The sequence below is a fragment of the Bombina bombina genome, chromosome 2 (assembly GCF_027579735.1).
Source record: "Bombina bombina isolate aBomBom1 chromosome 2, aBomBom1.pri, whole genome shotgun sequence".
NCBI lineage: Eukaryota > Metazoa > Chordata > Amphibia > Anura > Bombinatoridae > Bombina > Bombina bombina.
This window is the reverse complement of record NC_069500.1, coordinates 1181726753-1181743423: the sequence shown is the minus strand read 5'-3', so window position 1 is coordinate 1181743423 and position 16671 is coordinate 1181726753. Positions and strand designations below refer to the sequence as shown.

General features: G+C 38.9%; 1 protein-coding gene across 3 annotated transcripts in view; it reads right to left on the bottom strand.

Annotated features, from left to right (window-relative positions):
• Positions 1-1354: 1354 nt before the first annotated feature.
• STOX2 (storkhead box 2) overlaps positions 1355-16671 on the bottom strand; it is a 276468-nt gene continuing 261151 nt past the window's right edge. For all 3 annotated transcript variants that reach the window (XM_053703867.1, XM_053703869.1, XM_053703870.1), the window contains exon 4: positions 1355-2071. In XM_053703867.1, the coding sequence (XP_053559842.1) occupies positions 1873-2071 (199 nt within the window). In that variant the 3' untranslated portion in view covers positions 1355-1872. The remainder of the gene's footprint in view (positions 2072-16671) is intronic.

The following is a 16671-nucleotide window of genomic DNA, read 5'->3' as shown; positions in this document are numbered from 1 at the left end:
TTTTGTATTAAAAGGACAGTAGCAAGCCTGGTCTACTACAGTAATAAATCCAGTTTGGGGCCTCCAAATAAAGAAAGTGGTGGGTGGACTTTTGGTCATTGAATTAATATATTTGGAAGGTTTTTACACTGTGCATGTACATTAATTACAAGGTGTTTATGTCCCTGTACACTATTCATTGGTTCCTCAAAGAAAATAAAAACAACAAAGCCAGTGTGCTGCATCTTCTCCTTTGGCACTTCTCTTTCTTAACATGCTCTAGACCACGGTTCAGCAACCTTGGCTCTCCTGATATTTTGGAACTACATTTCCCATGATGCTCATACAGCCTAAAGCATGTCTTAGCATCATGGGAAATATAATTCCAAAACATCTGGAGAGCCAAGGTTGCTGACCCCTGCTCTAGACCAGGGGTCAGCAACCTTGGCTCTCCAGGTGTTTTAGAACTATTTCCTATGATGATTAGGCAGCTTAAAGACACTTAAGCATCATGGGAAATGTAGTTCTAAAAAAACGGACAGCCAAGGTTGCTGACCCCTGCTCTAGACTAGACATCCTCAAACTTGGCCCTCCAGAGGTTTTGGAACTACATTTCCCATGATGCTCAGCCAGCTGATATGCTAGCTGAGCATCATGGGAAATGTAGTTCCAAAACCTCTGGAGGGCCAAGTTTGAGGATGTCTGCTCTAGACTGTTGTACTTATAGCAATGTTATTGAACTAGGTGGCAGTTAATTTTATATTTTTCAAGTAGCATCACAAATACAGCACAGAGGTGTCCAACCTTATGACTGAGGGCCACAATGCAACCCCCAAGTGTTTTCCCCATACCCTGCCAATCTTACTTTCTCAATCTACATAACAATTATTTTCTACAAATCATTGTCGTCATTGTTTATCACAATTTATATTTCTGGGACTTTTAGTATTCATATTGCCCTGCAAGTAGGAAAAGAAAAAAGTGTGGGGCCCACTGCATAAAAGGTTGGACACCGCTGTTTCAGCATCACAAAGCAGCAGTGCCAAGTATACTGTATATACTGAAACCTTTCCAGACTCAGTCTTCAATTCTTTTACTATGATGGGTACTTAAGCTAATACTGATTTAGACTATTTATTGTGTATATTAAGGAGTAATAATATAAGTACCCTTCTGCACACAATATCCAGACAACCTAGAACACCATGTAAAATGAGTCCTGCACACAGTGGTGAGGAACAAGGAAGAAGATTAACAAACCTTTAAAGGGAGCTGAAATATTGAGAATATATATATATATATATATATATATATATATATAAAAATAATTTATTTACTTATTTCGGGAACACAGATATCCATTAGTATTAGAAAGTATGGTTCTTTTAGTGGTAACATTTATTTTGCTACATTTAAATATAGTCAAAATTATTCCAGCAGAATTTAACATAATGCAATAATGGGTTATGGAATCCTACAATTGCATCAAAGTTTTCATCAGTCCTTAGCACTGCCGCTTTAAAAAGAAATAAACTGCTTTGTATGGCAAGACATTGAAATAGCAGATTACAGTGTCAAGACTAATATATGTGCTCTGCTATAATTACGTGAAAAAAAAATGTACACATTGTCGCTAATGTTATTCACTTTCTACAGAGCTGTACATTTTGGAAAGCAATTATTGTGGGAAAAATATATAGCCAAAATAGGAACAAAAGGTGGGAATTCTGTTCTTTGTCATTGCCCCCTGGGCTAATTAGCAGCACAGTTTTAGTAAGACACAAAAACTGTGGGTGTGAGGCTTGCTTGTAAATAGATGTAAACATCAGTCCCAGTGTAGTAAACTTTGCTGTAGAGGATGAGACAGAACAAGATTTTGAGGCTGAAAGGCTATCAAACACTAGTAACAGACGCTTGCAAACAGTTAGCGGGTTTCTGCAGTTTATCAGCATCAGTTGTCGTGGTTTCTGTAGCAGCTGTCCGGAAGTTAAATGTTGGACCAGCACCACCGTGAGCAGGGCTTAGAGCGGGATTTTGACGTCTGTTACTTTCAACAATACTGGATGTATTGGAAGCCAGGCTTTCACGAGTACTGGAAAACAGAGAAGCAAGGTGAAATAGCAGTTAAAATGGTCTTATCCATATGCGACACATCATATCTATTGTAAACAGCTTAAAAACAATGCCAAATGTATGAAATGTTTCATGCACGTTGAAAGTCTACTTTTTTTTTTTTAAACGGCATGGTAAATAGATAAATTAGTGACTTAAATGGTTACCAAGTAAGTTAAAAGTTTTTTCTCAGGCACTAACCCGATGTGTGCAAAAAAGCCGAAATTCAAATATTGTGATCGCATTAAAGTATTCTCCCATAGAAGTCAATGGAGCAAAAAAAAGTGGAAACAAAACGTAACACCCTACTCATGTGCAAATCCAATCACATATTCTCAAGTGCGCTAACCCAACATGAAAATATTAATATTTCACATTCCAATGTTCTTCACATAGTAGAGTATGTCATATTTATTAATAAATACACATTTCTACATATATCTGATGGAGAGAGATATATAAATATCTATTTATGAATAATTAAAACATATCCTGCTTTGTGCAGAACATTGGAATGTGAAATATTTACAATAAATACATAAACACTATTAAATATGAATATTGTATAAATATGCTTTCTCATGTTTTCATCTACTTAACTGCAAATGGCTCCAATGCACTTATATATGTATATGCCTATATGTGTATACATATGTATTTATGTGTATATATGTCTGTAAATACAAAAATACATCTGTACACACATCTATACATGTAGATACACATATATATTTAGAGATCTATATGTATGTATCTCAATGTTAAATACATTTGGTTGCCTTTTTTTCTCTAACACCTGAGACCTCATATCTTTGAGCCCTTATAACTTTTTTGTGCAATATTTATTTTTTTATTATTATTATTAGATAGTGTTACTATGAGTGTAACTGTATTTTGCAATATATTTTTGATGTGTTTTGTGACACTTGTTTGTTTTGCAAAACAGAGCTCTGAGGTCGTGGTAATCATTCCACCGTAAATCGCGATTGCACTCATGCGTTCACTTTCAACTTGTAATATGAGCACTAAAACTGACAAGGGCAAACGCCTGCGATAAACCCCTTTTCTCTTGTGCATAACTGTTACAGCTCCACCTTAATCTGTCCCTATAGGTTTCTTCTGCCATAATCTATACAGGCACACTGAAGTCTGACCTATTGGGCTGTGGGTGCTATAAAATGATACATGTTATCTTCCTATAAAGAACTCTGCAGTCACAAGTGAAATGTCTGTCCACCTCTGTCTTAGCAAAATGTGCCTATTCAGATAATTAAAAACCTGAACTGAATTTGTTCTTTTTCAGGTTTTATTTCAGTAGTCCATACCTGCCATATACTGAAACAAAAGCTGGCAAATAAAACAAAATTATACTCTGCAAGTATAGAAAAGCCATAATAGTGACTGCATATCTCATTATACAGTAATTTGATATACATAACAATTGCTGTTATACTCATGCTGTATTAAATGGTAACTGATCATTAAATCACCAAACACAAAGTTACCGCTGATACTTTGTATATACCAAAATCTTGCCTTCAAAAACATCCCGGCATAAGAATGCCATGGCTGACAATCTTCATATAAGCTGATTTGGGGTTAGGGCTATGCTTAAAGGTATCCAATGGGATAACAGGATTTTGCTCTCTACCGGTAGCAGTGTCACCTGTACTATTGCCGCTTGTATATTGTGTTGCTATAGTTACACATCCAATGATAAATTATATTTATAAATATTATATTATATTGGCACTTTTGGCTTTTGATTGCACCATCTACCCCATTCAGGTGATTTGAACTGTCCCTTCTTAAAGGACCAGTCAACACATTGGATTTGCTATATCAACAAATGCAAGACAACAAGACAATGCAATAGCACTTAGTCTGATCTTCAAATGAGTAGTAGATTTTTTTATAACAAATTTCAAAGTTATGTATATTTCCACTCCCCTTGTACCATGTGATGGCAATCAGCCAATCACAAATGCATATACGTATAGCCTGTGAATTCTTGCACATGCTCAGTAGGATCTGGTGACTCAAAAATTGTAAATATAAAAGACTGTGCACATTTTTTTTAATGGAAGTAAATTGGAAAGTTGTTTAAAATTACATGCTGTATCTGAATCATGAAAATTTAATTTAACCTGAGTGTCCCTTTAACTACCTTTCATAGGGGGGCGGAGCCTAGGCAAGCTTAATGGAGGACGCATAATCCTAGAGCTCCGAGATCACTTGGCACAGAAAGTGGGGTAATAGCAATCCAAACCTCAATGAGTGACCCTTAAACCTTACCGGACTTTAACTACAGTGGTTTTTTACTATCTGGCTTGTCAGACGGCGCTGCATACAATAGCTGTCAATGAGCCAGCATATCCGACACTCGGCAGGTGATGGCGGACAGAGCAGGACAATAGAAGTAAGACCCCTGTTATAATGAGACCCGCACGGAGCAACTAGTCAAAAAGTAAATGTTCCGGTAAGCACTACAAGGGAGGTCAGTTGCTCAATATAACTCCAGAACGGAGGGGATAGCAACATGTAAAAAGAGACGCCATTTTAGGAGAGCTACCGTGTGGCTGCCGTTACAGTGTCTAATGCCGAACTAACGCAACTAGAGTAAAGCTGCACATAAAACTGCATACCACCTCACAAATTAGTAAAACCGCCACTTTAGAGATGAGATGGCAGAGTAAGACACACAGAAGGATTGATATTCTATACTAGATGATTCACATCGATAAAGGGCCATTAATAAAAAGAGTGAACAGCACATAAGGGATAAGGATGTTTTACTCTCTAGCTTAAACTCTGGATAGCCCTGAAAAATCAGCATGATAAAAGTGAAATAAAGCTTTTTGTACCTGGATTGGCAACGTGTTAAAAATTCACCCACACAGACAAAGGGGTTTCAGAGCAATCTCACAGAAACTTTTTCCACTCAGTCACAGTCTGCTCATTTAATAAGCGATTTACCAGCTTCACCTTACATTCAACATACTGCACAATGTCAGTTAGAAGGCAGAGCAAGACTGGGGCCTCAATCAAACCTGCAGTAGCTGATATTTTTCTTAAAGCCCAAAAAGGAGAAAAACCTCCAGAAAAAAGTGGAAATATCACTGAGGAGGAGATGGAGGAGGAAATTGAAACCACTTTCCCTGAAAACTATGACACCCCTGTAACTTTAAAAGATATAAAAAATCTAGTCTCCAAGCAAGATATTACCAATATATTCGACAAAATGTGGGCAAAGATGGATACTCTTCAAAACACTGTCACGAACAGCCTTACTGATATCAAGCAAGACATAACTGAATTGGGTGCCAGGCTGGGAACCTTAGAAGAAAAAGAAGAGACAATGGAAGATGACATCACATCAATCAACATCTAGCTGATCATCAGCAGGAACTGGCGGATATCAATGACAAATTAGAGGACTTAGAAAATAGGAGCCGGAGGTGCAACATTCGTTTGAAAGGAATCCCAGAAACAATTATACCATCAGAACTTCGTAACTATCTGACACACCTATTCCAAAATATTACAGGCTCATTAGAAGAAGGGAAATTCCAAATTGAGAGAGCCCACAGAGCTCTTAGAGCAAAACCCAGAGACTCTGATCCCCCCAGAGATGTGATAGTAAAATTCCTCCGCTTCCAAGAAAAAGAAGAGGTCATGTCAGCGGCTCGGAAGAATCCAACATTTAAATATCAAGGAACAATTATTCAATTCTTCCAAGACCTCTGCATCAAGACCCTCCAGAAGAGATTTGTCCTCCGTCCACTGACACAACTATTGAGGAAAAATCAGATTAATTATAGGTGGGGATTCCCCTTCGCCCTGTTCATACAACATGAGGGCAACACCTTCACCATTAGAGAAAAACAAGACATTCCAGACATTTGTCAACATCTAAAATTAGATTGCCCAGAGATTCCAGACAACTCTCAAGACAACATTAAAGTTCGTTCGCAGATCCCACGTGGAGCAACCCAACAAAGTCGCTGGACCAAAGTTTCCAAAAGAAAACAGAAGACTTGAGAGACTTTCTCGACTCTGAAAGGTGTTTCATACCTTTGTGTGGTAACTATTCCTTTGCCTGCTCCTGTACGAGAGAATTAAATACAGGACTTGAGACTCTGACAGATATACTCAAAAAGTAACACAGATGGCCTTTGGAGGGGAGTTTAAGAATTAAAGTGTCATTTGAATAGCTAAATTCAAAATTTAATTATTTCATACTATCCTCTAGCCCGGGCCACTATATGTTCTATACAAAAACTTATAAACGGGTCACTCTATAATTGAGTTTATATATCTCATGATTGCTGAAATATATCTATAAAACTGTTGTGCTATGATACGAATGTAGTTAGGAAATTACGAATTTATTACTACATACAACTGTTATACTATGTTTTTTTATGTTTAATTACTTGATTATGTTTAATGTTTGGTTTTGTTTTTTCTTTTTAAATTCCGTCGAGCAGAGGTCCAGAAAGTTTCTCTATACCATAGGTGGCCAGAAGACAAGTTCAGACAACTTTCAAATTCTTATCAGATGTGATACTCAGGTACGAGGGGTCGGGGAGGTGGTAGCTGGTTAATGGATCCTAAACTTCAGATAATCTCACATAACGTCAGGGGTCTAAATACCAATGTAAAGAGAAAGATAGCACTCACCCAATACAGTAACATGAATGCTAAGATTATAATTCTACAGGAAACTCATTTTACACATAATCAAATCCCTAAACACTGGAGTAGACATTACACACAACACTTCCACTCCACAACTGACACTAAAAAAAGAGGTGTAACAATTCTCCTACATAATTCACTCTCATTCACTAAAGAAGAGGTGATAAGAGACAAGGAGGGTAGATACCTTATTGTGAGAGGTAACATTCACGGCACACAAATAACTCTGTGCAACATTTACGCTCCTAATGAACAACAACATACCTTTTTCACTAAACTCTCACATTTATTAACTCAATGGTCGCAGACCCTCATGATAGTGGCGGGAGATTTTAATGTTAACCTAAAGATTCTGAAGGAAACTAATAACATCAAGCTGACAAACAAACAACGTAGATTAAACTCTATCACTAAAACTATTAGAGAGACACTAGAATCACACAACGTAGTTGACTCCTGGACTTCACTGTATGGACAGACGACTGATCATACATACTATTCACCAGCCCATAAATCATATACTAAACTCGATTACATCTACATTAGCCAGATAATGATACCTAATCTGATCTCCTCATCCATCCATACATCAGTTTGGTCAGATCACTCAATTATTCAGACACAATTGAAAGGCCTCACAGATATAAATAGACAGAAATCATGGACTTATGACCCCACGCTATTGAAACAACCAGATATATTCAATAGAATTCTTAATAGCCTTAAAGAATACTGGAGATTTAATGTTACTCCCTCAATCAAACCAGTAATAGCATGGGCTGCCCATAAACCTTACATTAGAGGGTTACTTATAAAAGAGAAACACATGTTTCTAAAGAAGATCAGATCAGTAACAGCAACACTACAGCAAGAAATAGAAGAATTAGAAAGGTCACACAGACTTACACTGTCCAACTCGACGTTGACCACACTGACCAATAAAAGAAAAGAGCTCAATAAAATATTAACTGACAACTCCATGAGAGCTATTAGCAAATTAAAATCGTACTATTTCCTGCACGCAAACAAACCAGATAGATTTCTAGCTAATAAATTAAGAGAAAAAACTAATTCCTTCACAATTACACAACTACAAAAACCAGACGGTACGTTAACCTCCCACCCACAAGAGATTGTGGAATGCTTTGCCCAATACTATGAGGCTCTTTACGATGGGAGGAAGGTCACACACACGCCTCAGACAACACAATTGAGACATTCACTTCTCGAATCAGCAAATTTACCAAAGTTAGACGAACAAGACGCAAATACACTAGATGCGGAGATTACTTTGATGGAAATAGCTTCCGCTATCAAAGAGCTCAAGCTAGGTAAAGCGGCGGGCCCTGATGGGTTTTCAGGAGATTACTTTAAATTGTTTAAAACAGATTTGGGCTCCCATCTTCACAAATTTTGCAATGACGCCCTAAGCGGAACTCCAATCCCCCTGGAGCTTCTTCAGGCCAAAATTATTGTAATACCCAAAACGGGGAAAAACCCTAAATTAACACCAAATTACAGGCCGATTTCATTGATCAACCAAGATGTAAAGATCTTCACCAAAATCTTGGCAAACAGGCTTAAACATCTTTTACCCTCATTGATCCACCCTGATCAGGTGGGCTTTATCAAAGATCGTGAAGCACCGGATAATGTTCGACGCACAGTGGCCCTGGTCGAATATTTGAAGGAAACAAAAACGCCTTCTCTGCTCCTATCCTTGGACGCGGAGAAGGCGTTTGATAGGGTGGATTGGATATATATGATAGCGGTCCTGGAGCACCTGGGTTTTGGTGACAAATTTATAGGGGCGGTTAAAAATATTTATTCTGACCCAATAGCAACAATCAGAGCGGCGGGATATCAATCTAGACCTATCCATATATTAAATGGTACGAGACAGGGTTGCCCACTATCGCCACTTTTGTTTGCGCTGTGTGTGGAACCCTTGGCAGCATGCATACGGAATTCAAAGAACATCTATGGGGTTAGATTAAATAAAGGGGAATTTAAACTGTCACTATTCGCGGATGACATCCTGCTAACGCTCACTAAACCCATGCTTTCTCTACCCAATCTTTATCAGGTATTGGGCGAGTTCTCCCGGATCTCTGGCTTCAAAATAAACTCCGATAAGTGTGAGGCACTCCCCATACTACTTCCAGAACAAACAAGGAAATTGATAGAAACTAACTTCGACTTTAAATGGGCCAAACATACTATTAAATATTTGGGAATATATATCACTGATACCCTAGATACTTTGTATAAAGCTAACTACACCCCGATCATCAAAAATATAAGAACAGATCTAAACAAATGGAAAAAAGGCGGTTTCTCTTGGGTGGGAAGACAAGTAACAATAAAAATGAATGTTTTGCCAAGGTTATTATACCTATTCAGAGCCCTCCCTATCAGAATACCACTAAAGGACTTAGATGACTTACAGACTGAGTTCCTCAGATTTATCCGAGGCCACAAATCGACTAGAATACCTGCTAACTTACTAAAATTACATAAACAATTAGGAGGGATGGGTATACCTAACCTACGCGACTACTACCAAGCCGCTAGACTAGCGCAAAGCACACTATTAGGGAAAGATTGCCGCACCATGACATGGCCAAACATTGAAGCGGAGATTGGGGGTTTTGACAATCCAGGGGATATTCTTTGGTCCCCGACAAACACTAAACTCCAGTCACTAGCTAAACTTAAGACAACGGAAAACACTAGAACACTTTGGAGTTCATTGACTAAAACACTGAAACTAATCTCTCCACTTACAACCACTTTACCACTGGGGATGTTACTACCACTAGAATTCCGAAAACTGATATCTAAATGGGAAAACAAGGGTCTATACCGAGTGGCGGACTTCTTGGACAAAGGGAAAGTGTTGTCTTACATACAATTAAGGGATAAAATTAACCCCAATACACTGCAATGGTTCTTGTACCATCAAATATCACACGCGATACATAAATATAGGCAGAGCACTCCCTCCAGCCCGAATACTATCTTAGAGCAAATAATACTAACACCAGGTAGAAACAAAAAAATGATTACAAGATTATACCTTGCTATTCAAAAGGCGAAAAACCTTAATAAACATAGACTACACAATCTATGGGAACAAGACCTAGATATCACATACAGTGCAGAAGAATGGGGACATATATTCTTATCGCTGGGTAAAGGGCTGGTGGGAGCTGATCTTGTTGAAAACGCGTTAAAAACGGCATACAGATGGTACCTCACACCACTAAAAACCTCACACTATACCTCACAGAACAATAGATTATGCTACCGAGGCTGCTCAAGGTTAGGTACTTATCTTCATATGTGGTGGGAGTGTCCGAGAATAAGACCTATATGGGATAGATTAACACATTTGATCAAGAATACATTAGATGACTCATTCTCACTCTCGGCCGCCAAAGCCTTGCTCCACATTCATCTGGATTCACTAAATTCGGCCACTAATAAGTGGGTCAACATAGTATGCACAGCTACTAGATTATGCATAGCTAGGAAATGGAAGGAAGGAGCACCGGAATGGAGCGAAATACTTGAAAAAATTGAGAATATCTACACTATGTCTGAGTCAGCTGCATGGTTGCAGGGTACCGTTGTAAGCTTTCAAAATATCTGGATCCACTGGATCCTGAAAAGACATGCTTAGGGGTGGTTGCCTGGACTAATTCTATTAGAAATATCCATAAACAAAGAGAAATTTGTTACAACAGCTCCCAAAAAAAGGGACACTGCTTGACGGAAAAAGTTCATAGTTAGAAGTTAGACCAAGTTAAGTGGTCTTTTGTTCAAGGGGGAGGGAGGGTAGGGAGGATGGGGAAGTAGTTCTAATGTTGGAGGGGATAAAACACGACAACTCATGGGAAGGTTTAACAAAAAAATGAGAAGAGTATACTGTACAAACTGTGAATTGTATCTCTATATCCATATAAATAGAAACATATTTTGTTGTACTGTCACACATTGTGCCGATGTTACATTTCTGCTGTGAATCTTCAATAAAAACTATTTCAACTAACTACCTTTCATACCTCTACATACATATTTAAACACAATATATTCTCATAAATCCCTCTGGGTCTGATATAAATTAATTACAAATCATTTTTAGATAATGTGAAAATGTACAATATTAAAATAAAATTGAAGTAAAGCATAATTGGGTACATTTATAGCATTTCCTTTGTTGTGTCCAGTTAGGGAGATATATGGATCTCCTGGACTGTACAAGCATTCACTTTGTACAATGTGCTTAATACACCAAAGTAGCACCACCACCAAAAATATAATAGGATTCTTTATTAAGCCAACATTAAAAGATGACGTTTTGGACGCATGTCCTTAATCGTGTCTGGTTATACATTTGTACTTATTGAATTTAAATACCCAAATAACCCCTTACCTGATATCGGGAGGGTGAAAATAGGTACAAGTACAATGCCCCTTAATCTGAAATTTCTTACCTGATCTAGGGAGGGTGAAAATAGGTACAAGTACAATACCCCTTAATCTGATATTTCTTACCTGATCTAGGGAGGGTGAAAATAGGTACAAGTAAAATACCCCTTAATCTGATATTTCTTACCTGATCTAGGGAGGGTGAAAATAGGTACAAGTAAAATACCCCTTAATCTGATATTTCTTACCTGATCTAGGGAGGGTGAAAATAGGTACAAGTAAAATACCCCTTAATCTGATATTTCTTACCTGATCTAGGGAGGGTGAAAATAGGTACAAGTACAATGCCCCTTAATCTGATATTTCTTACCTGATCTAGGGAGAGTGAAAATAGGTACAAGTACAATACCCCTTAATCTGATATTTCTTACCTGATCTAGGGAGGGTGAAAATAGGTACAAATACAATACCCCTTAATCTGATATTTCTTACCTGATCTAGGGAGGGTGAAAATAGGGCCACATATTAAACTATTACAACTTGAACAGTTAAAACAAGGGAAAACATTCTAAGTTGTTCTTCTCAATGTAGCTCTTATAAGGCCTCCTTCAAGAACCAATACCAGCTCGTACTAGACTCTCTAGTATGCTGGCATTGGATAATCAAGAAACTCCTTTACCTCTGGATTGCTTGTTTGTAAAACAAGCCAATGCTTACAAAATATTCCCCTGAATATTCTTACTTAAAATTGAATACTGGCTAACAAATACTATCCTTGGTGACTTCATCTGATGTCGTTTATAATCCAACAGGATCCATCTATAAATCTGTAATACATCTGACACCTCTTTCTCTATCAGCTTCTGTGGGCACCACCTCTTAATGAAATTCTCTACCATCTCTACAAGTCTCTTTCTTGCCAAATCCTCATCTGAAACAATGCGTCTTACTTGCATCAACTGACGCCTAGGTAGTGGCCTAAGGAGAGCAGGAGGGTGGGCACTCTCATAACGCAATACAGTTTTGCGATCTAATTCTTTCTTATAAAGGTCTATACATAAACCATTCTTATCTTTATATACCTTGGTACATAGGAAGTTGATAAATTCTTCACTAGTTGCCATCTTAAATTTGATATGTTGTATCACAGAAATTAAATCCATAAAAAACCTCTCCAGGGTCCCAATGTCGCCCATCCATACACTAAAACAATCATCTATATTGCGCCACCAAATGGAGCCAAACAGTATAAACATTGGATGACTATATACAAAATATTCTTCAAATTTTAATATGTAGTAATCTATAACCAGACACGATTAAGGACATGCGTCTGAAATGTTGTCATCTTTTAATGTTGGCTTGATAAAGAACCTTTATATTTATGGTGGTTCTGCTACTTTGTTTATTAAAGGACCAGTCAACACAGTAGATTTGCATAATCAACAAATGCAAGATAACAAGAAAATGCAATAGCACTTAGTCTGAACTTCACATGAGTAGTAGATTTTTTTTCTGACAATTTTAAAAGTTATGTCTTTTTCTACTCCCCCTGTACCATGTGACAGCTATCAGCCAGTCACAAAAGCATACACGTACCATGTGACAGCCATCAGCCATTCACAAATGCATACACACTTATTCTTGCACATGCTCAGTAGGAGCTGGTGACTCAAAAAGTTTAAATATAGTCTGTGCACATTTTGTTAATGGAAGTAAATTGGAAAGTTGTGTAAGATGAAATGCTCTATCTGAATAATGAAAGTTTAATTTTGATTGAGTGTCCCTTTAAGCACATTGTAGGGTATGGTGCTTACCATGTAGCTCGCCCACTACTTCTAATTATACCCAGGTGCTGGCGTTTTTGGGATTTTACACTTTGTACAACGTGGACAACCTCCACAGCTGTGCTGCTGCAATAGGACAAACTTAAACAAAGCCCAAAAATTTTTTTTAAAAAAAATGGAAGAAAATATTTGTAGTAACTAATGTGATCAGCTAGAATGAGAAAAAAAAATGCTGTTACTAAATCAGCTTTATTGATGGAACTCCACAAGTCTGAGAGGAGAAAGTAACTTTTATTGAGAACATTTAAATGGAAATATTTGTGTGCAACCAAAGAGAACAATTGCTGTTCTAATCAATCTGTGTGATTGCTTTATATCTGTATGTCTTAGTAATGTCACCAACAGACATAGGGGAATGCTGCAGTTTTGACATCTGAATTGTAGAACATATGTTCACCTTGACCTTTGTTCTGTCATTTAACTATTTCTGTAGCACATATGTTAAAGAGACACCAAAGACAATATTAAATTTTCATGATTTACAGTATATGGAGCATGCAGTTTTAAAAGACTTTCTAATTTACTTCCATTAGAATATTTTTTTAAATGCCTACTTTTTAAGGCACCAGCTACTACTTCACAGTGTATACGTATACGAGTCTGTCATTGGCTAATGGCTGTCACATGATACAGGGGACGGCAAATTTAAGTACATTTTCAGGGAAAAAAAACTTAAATTATGCTTACCAGATCATTTCCTTTCCTTCTGTATGTGAAGAGTCCACAGCTGCATTCCTTACTTGTGGGAAATACTGAACCTGGCCACCAGGAGGAGGCAGAGACACCCCAGCCAAAGGCTCAAATACCTCTCCCACTTCCTCATAACCCCAGTCATTCTGCCGAGGGAATAAGGAACAGTAGGAGAAATATCAGGGTGAAAAAGGTGCCAGAAGAATACATTTAAATTTAGGGCCGCCCATCAGAGAACACGGGCGGGAGCTGTGGACTCTTCCCATATAGAAGGAAAGGAAATTATATGGTAAGCATAATTTAAGTTTTCCTTCTTAATATGGGAAGAGTCCACAGCTGCATTCCTTACTTGTGGGAAACATATACCCAAGCTCTAGAGTACACAAAATGCTAACGGGAGGGAAAAAAGAGAGGCGGACCCTAATCTGAGGGCACCACAGCCTGCAAAACCTTTCTCCCGAAGGCTGCTTCAGCAGAAGCAAAAACATCAAACTTGTAAAGTTTGGAAAAAGTATGTAAGGAGGACCAGGTAGCCGCCTTACAAATCTGATCCATAGAGGCCTCATTTTGAAGGCCCAAGAGGAAACCACTGCTTCTCGTAGAATGAGCCGTAATCCTCAGAGGAGGCTTATGTCCCGCTGTCTCTATGCTAAACGGATGACACTCCTCAGCCAAAAAGATAAGGAAGTCGAAGAAGCCCTCTGACCCCACGCTTCCCGGAAAAAAAGAGAACAAACAGAGAAAGAAGTTTGTCTAAATTCCTTTGTGACCTGAAGATAGAACTTCAAGGCACAAACTACATCCAGAATTATGTTGTAAACGTTCCTTCAACGAGAAGAATTAGGACATAAGAAAGGAACCACAATCTCTTGATTGATGTTGCGAATTGACACAACCTTAGGAAGAACACCTAACTTGGTTTGTAGAACAGCCTTATCAGCATGGAAGCCAGATAAGGAAGGCAAGGCAGCAATCTCAGATACTTTGCGCGCATAAGCAATAGCCAGTAGAATAGGAACCTTGCAAGACAACAATTTAATGTCTACTTCATGCATAGGCTCCAACGGACCCCTTTGCAAAACCTAAAGAACAAGATTTAAACTCCAAGGAGGAGTATTAGATACAAACACAGGTCTGATCCTAGCAGAGCCTTAACAAATGACTGCACATCTGGAAGCTCAGCAAACCTCTTGTGCAGTAACACAGACAGGGCCGAAATCTGTCCCATCAGGGGACTTGAAGAAAAGCCCTTCTCCAGTTCATCCTGGAGAACAGAATAAGTAGGTCCTCCACACCTTATGATAGATGCAATGAGCAACCAGCTTACAAGCTTGAATGAGAGTAAAAATAACTCTCTCAGAAAACCCTCTCTTGGCTAGGACTAAGCGTTCAATCTCCACGCAGTCAACCTCAGAGAATCTAGACATTGATGAACAAAGAGACATTGGTCAGCAGATCCCTGCAACAAGGTAACTTCCACGGAGGAGATGAGGACATCCCCACTAGATCCGCGAAACATATACTTCGCGGCCAAAATGGAGCAATCAGTATCACTGATGCCTGCTCTTGCTTGATTCGAACCACTACACAAGTAAGTAGTGGTAAACGGCCAGAAAAGATGAATTAGATTGAACCTCCAAGGCACTGCTAATGCATCTGTTAGCTCCGCCTGAGGATCCCTGTACCTCGACCCATATCTGGGTAGTTTGGTATTGGGATGTCATAACATCTTCCTTTTTTAAATCTCTCGGGATGGAGAGACTATTCCCCTGGATGAAAGGATTGTCTGCTGAGGAAATCCGCTTCCCAGATGTCCACACCCAGAATGTGGATCGCTGACAGAGAACAGATGTGGGTCTCCGCCCACTCCAGAATCCAAGATAATTCCCTCATAGGTAGGGAGCTTCTCGTTCCCCCCTGATGGTTGATGTATGCCACTGAGGTTAAATTGTCTGATTGGCCCTGTGCCTTCCTAACATGTTAAAGCTAGCTTACAACGTCTCTGAGCTGTTCTCATGTCTATGGAGCCTATTATAGTACCCGGGAATTCTACCCTGGTACTTGATATAAGAGAACTCTCTCTAGATTCATCTTCCATCCATGGGATTGAAGAAGACAGGGGAGAGATTTTGAATGGTCCACTCTTCGAAAAATTTCTTGGAGCAGTATCTAGACCCAACGGAAGTGCAATAAACTGGAAGTGCTGGTCCAGCAATGCAAACCTTAGAAACTGGAAGTGGTCCTAGAGGATTGATATGTGAAGGAAGCATCCTTCAGATCTATCGTGGTCATGAACTGACCTTCTCAAATGAGGGTAAGAATGGACCTTATTGTCTCCATCTTGAACGAAGGGACATATAAAAACTTGTTTAAGCACTTTAGGTCCAGAATTGGACGGAAAGTTCCCTCATTTGGTACCACGAAAAGGTTTGAATACTATCATAAAACTTTTTTTTCGATAGGCACCTGGACAATAAGTCCTAAGAGAACAGATCCCGTACGCACCAGAGAAAAGCTTCCCTCTTTTCTGGCCAGGAAGACAGGTTTGAGAGGAGGAATTTGCCCCTGGGTGGCTGAGACTTGAAAACTATCTTGTAACCCTGAGCTATAACCTCCAGGACCCATGGATCCTGCACGTCCCTGAACCAAGTGACTGAAAAGAGCGACAGTTTGCCCCCTACATGATCCAGAAGAGGACCATTCATGCTGACTTAGACTCGGTGGGCTTCTTGCTCTGCTTGGATATTTTCCTGGACTGAGCCGGCTTCCAAGAGCTCTTAGTTTGCTCTGGCTTAGCGGAGAACTGCTGACAATTAACTTTATCAGAACCAAAATGTTCCCTTAGACTAGTTCTTATTTTCTTATGGCAGGAGGGCACCCTTGCCCCCTGTGACCGTGACGATAATTG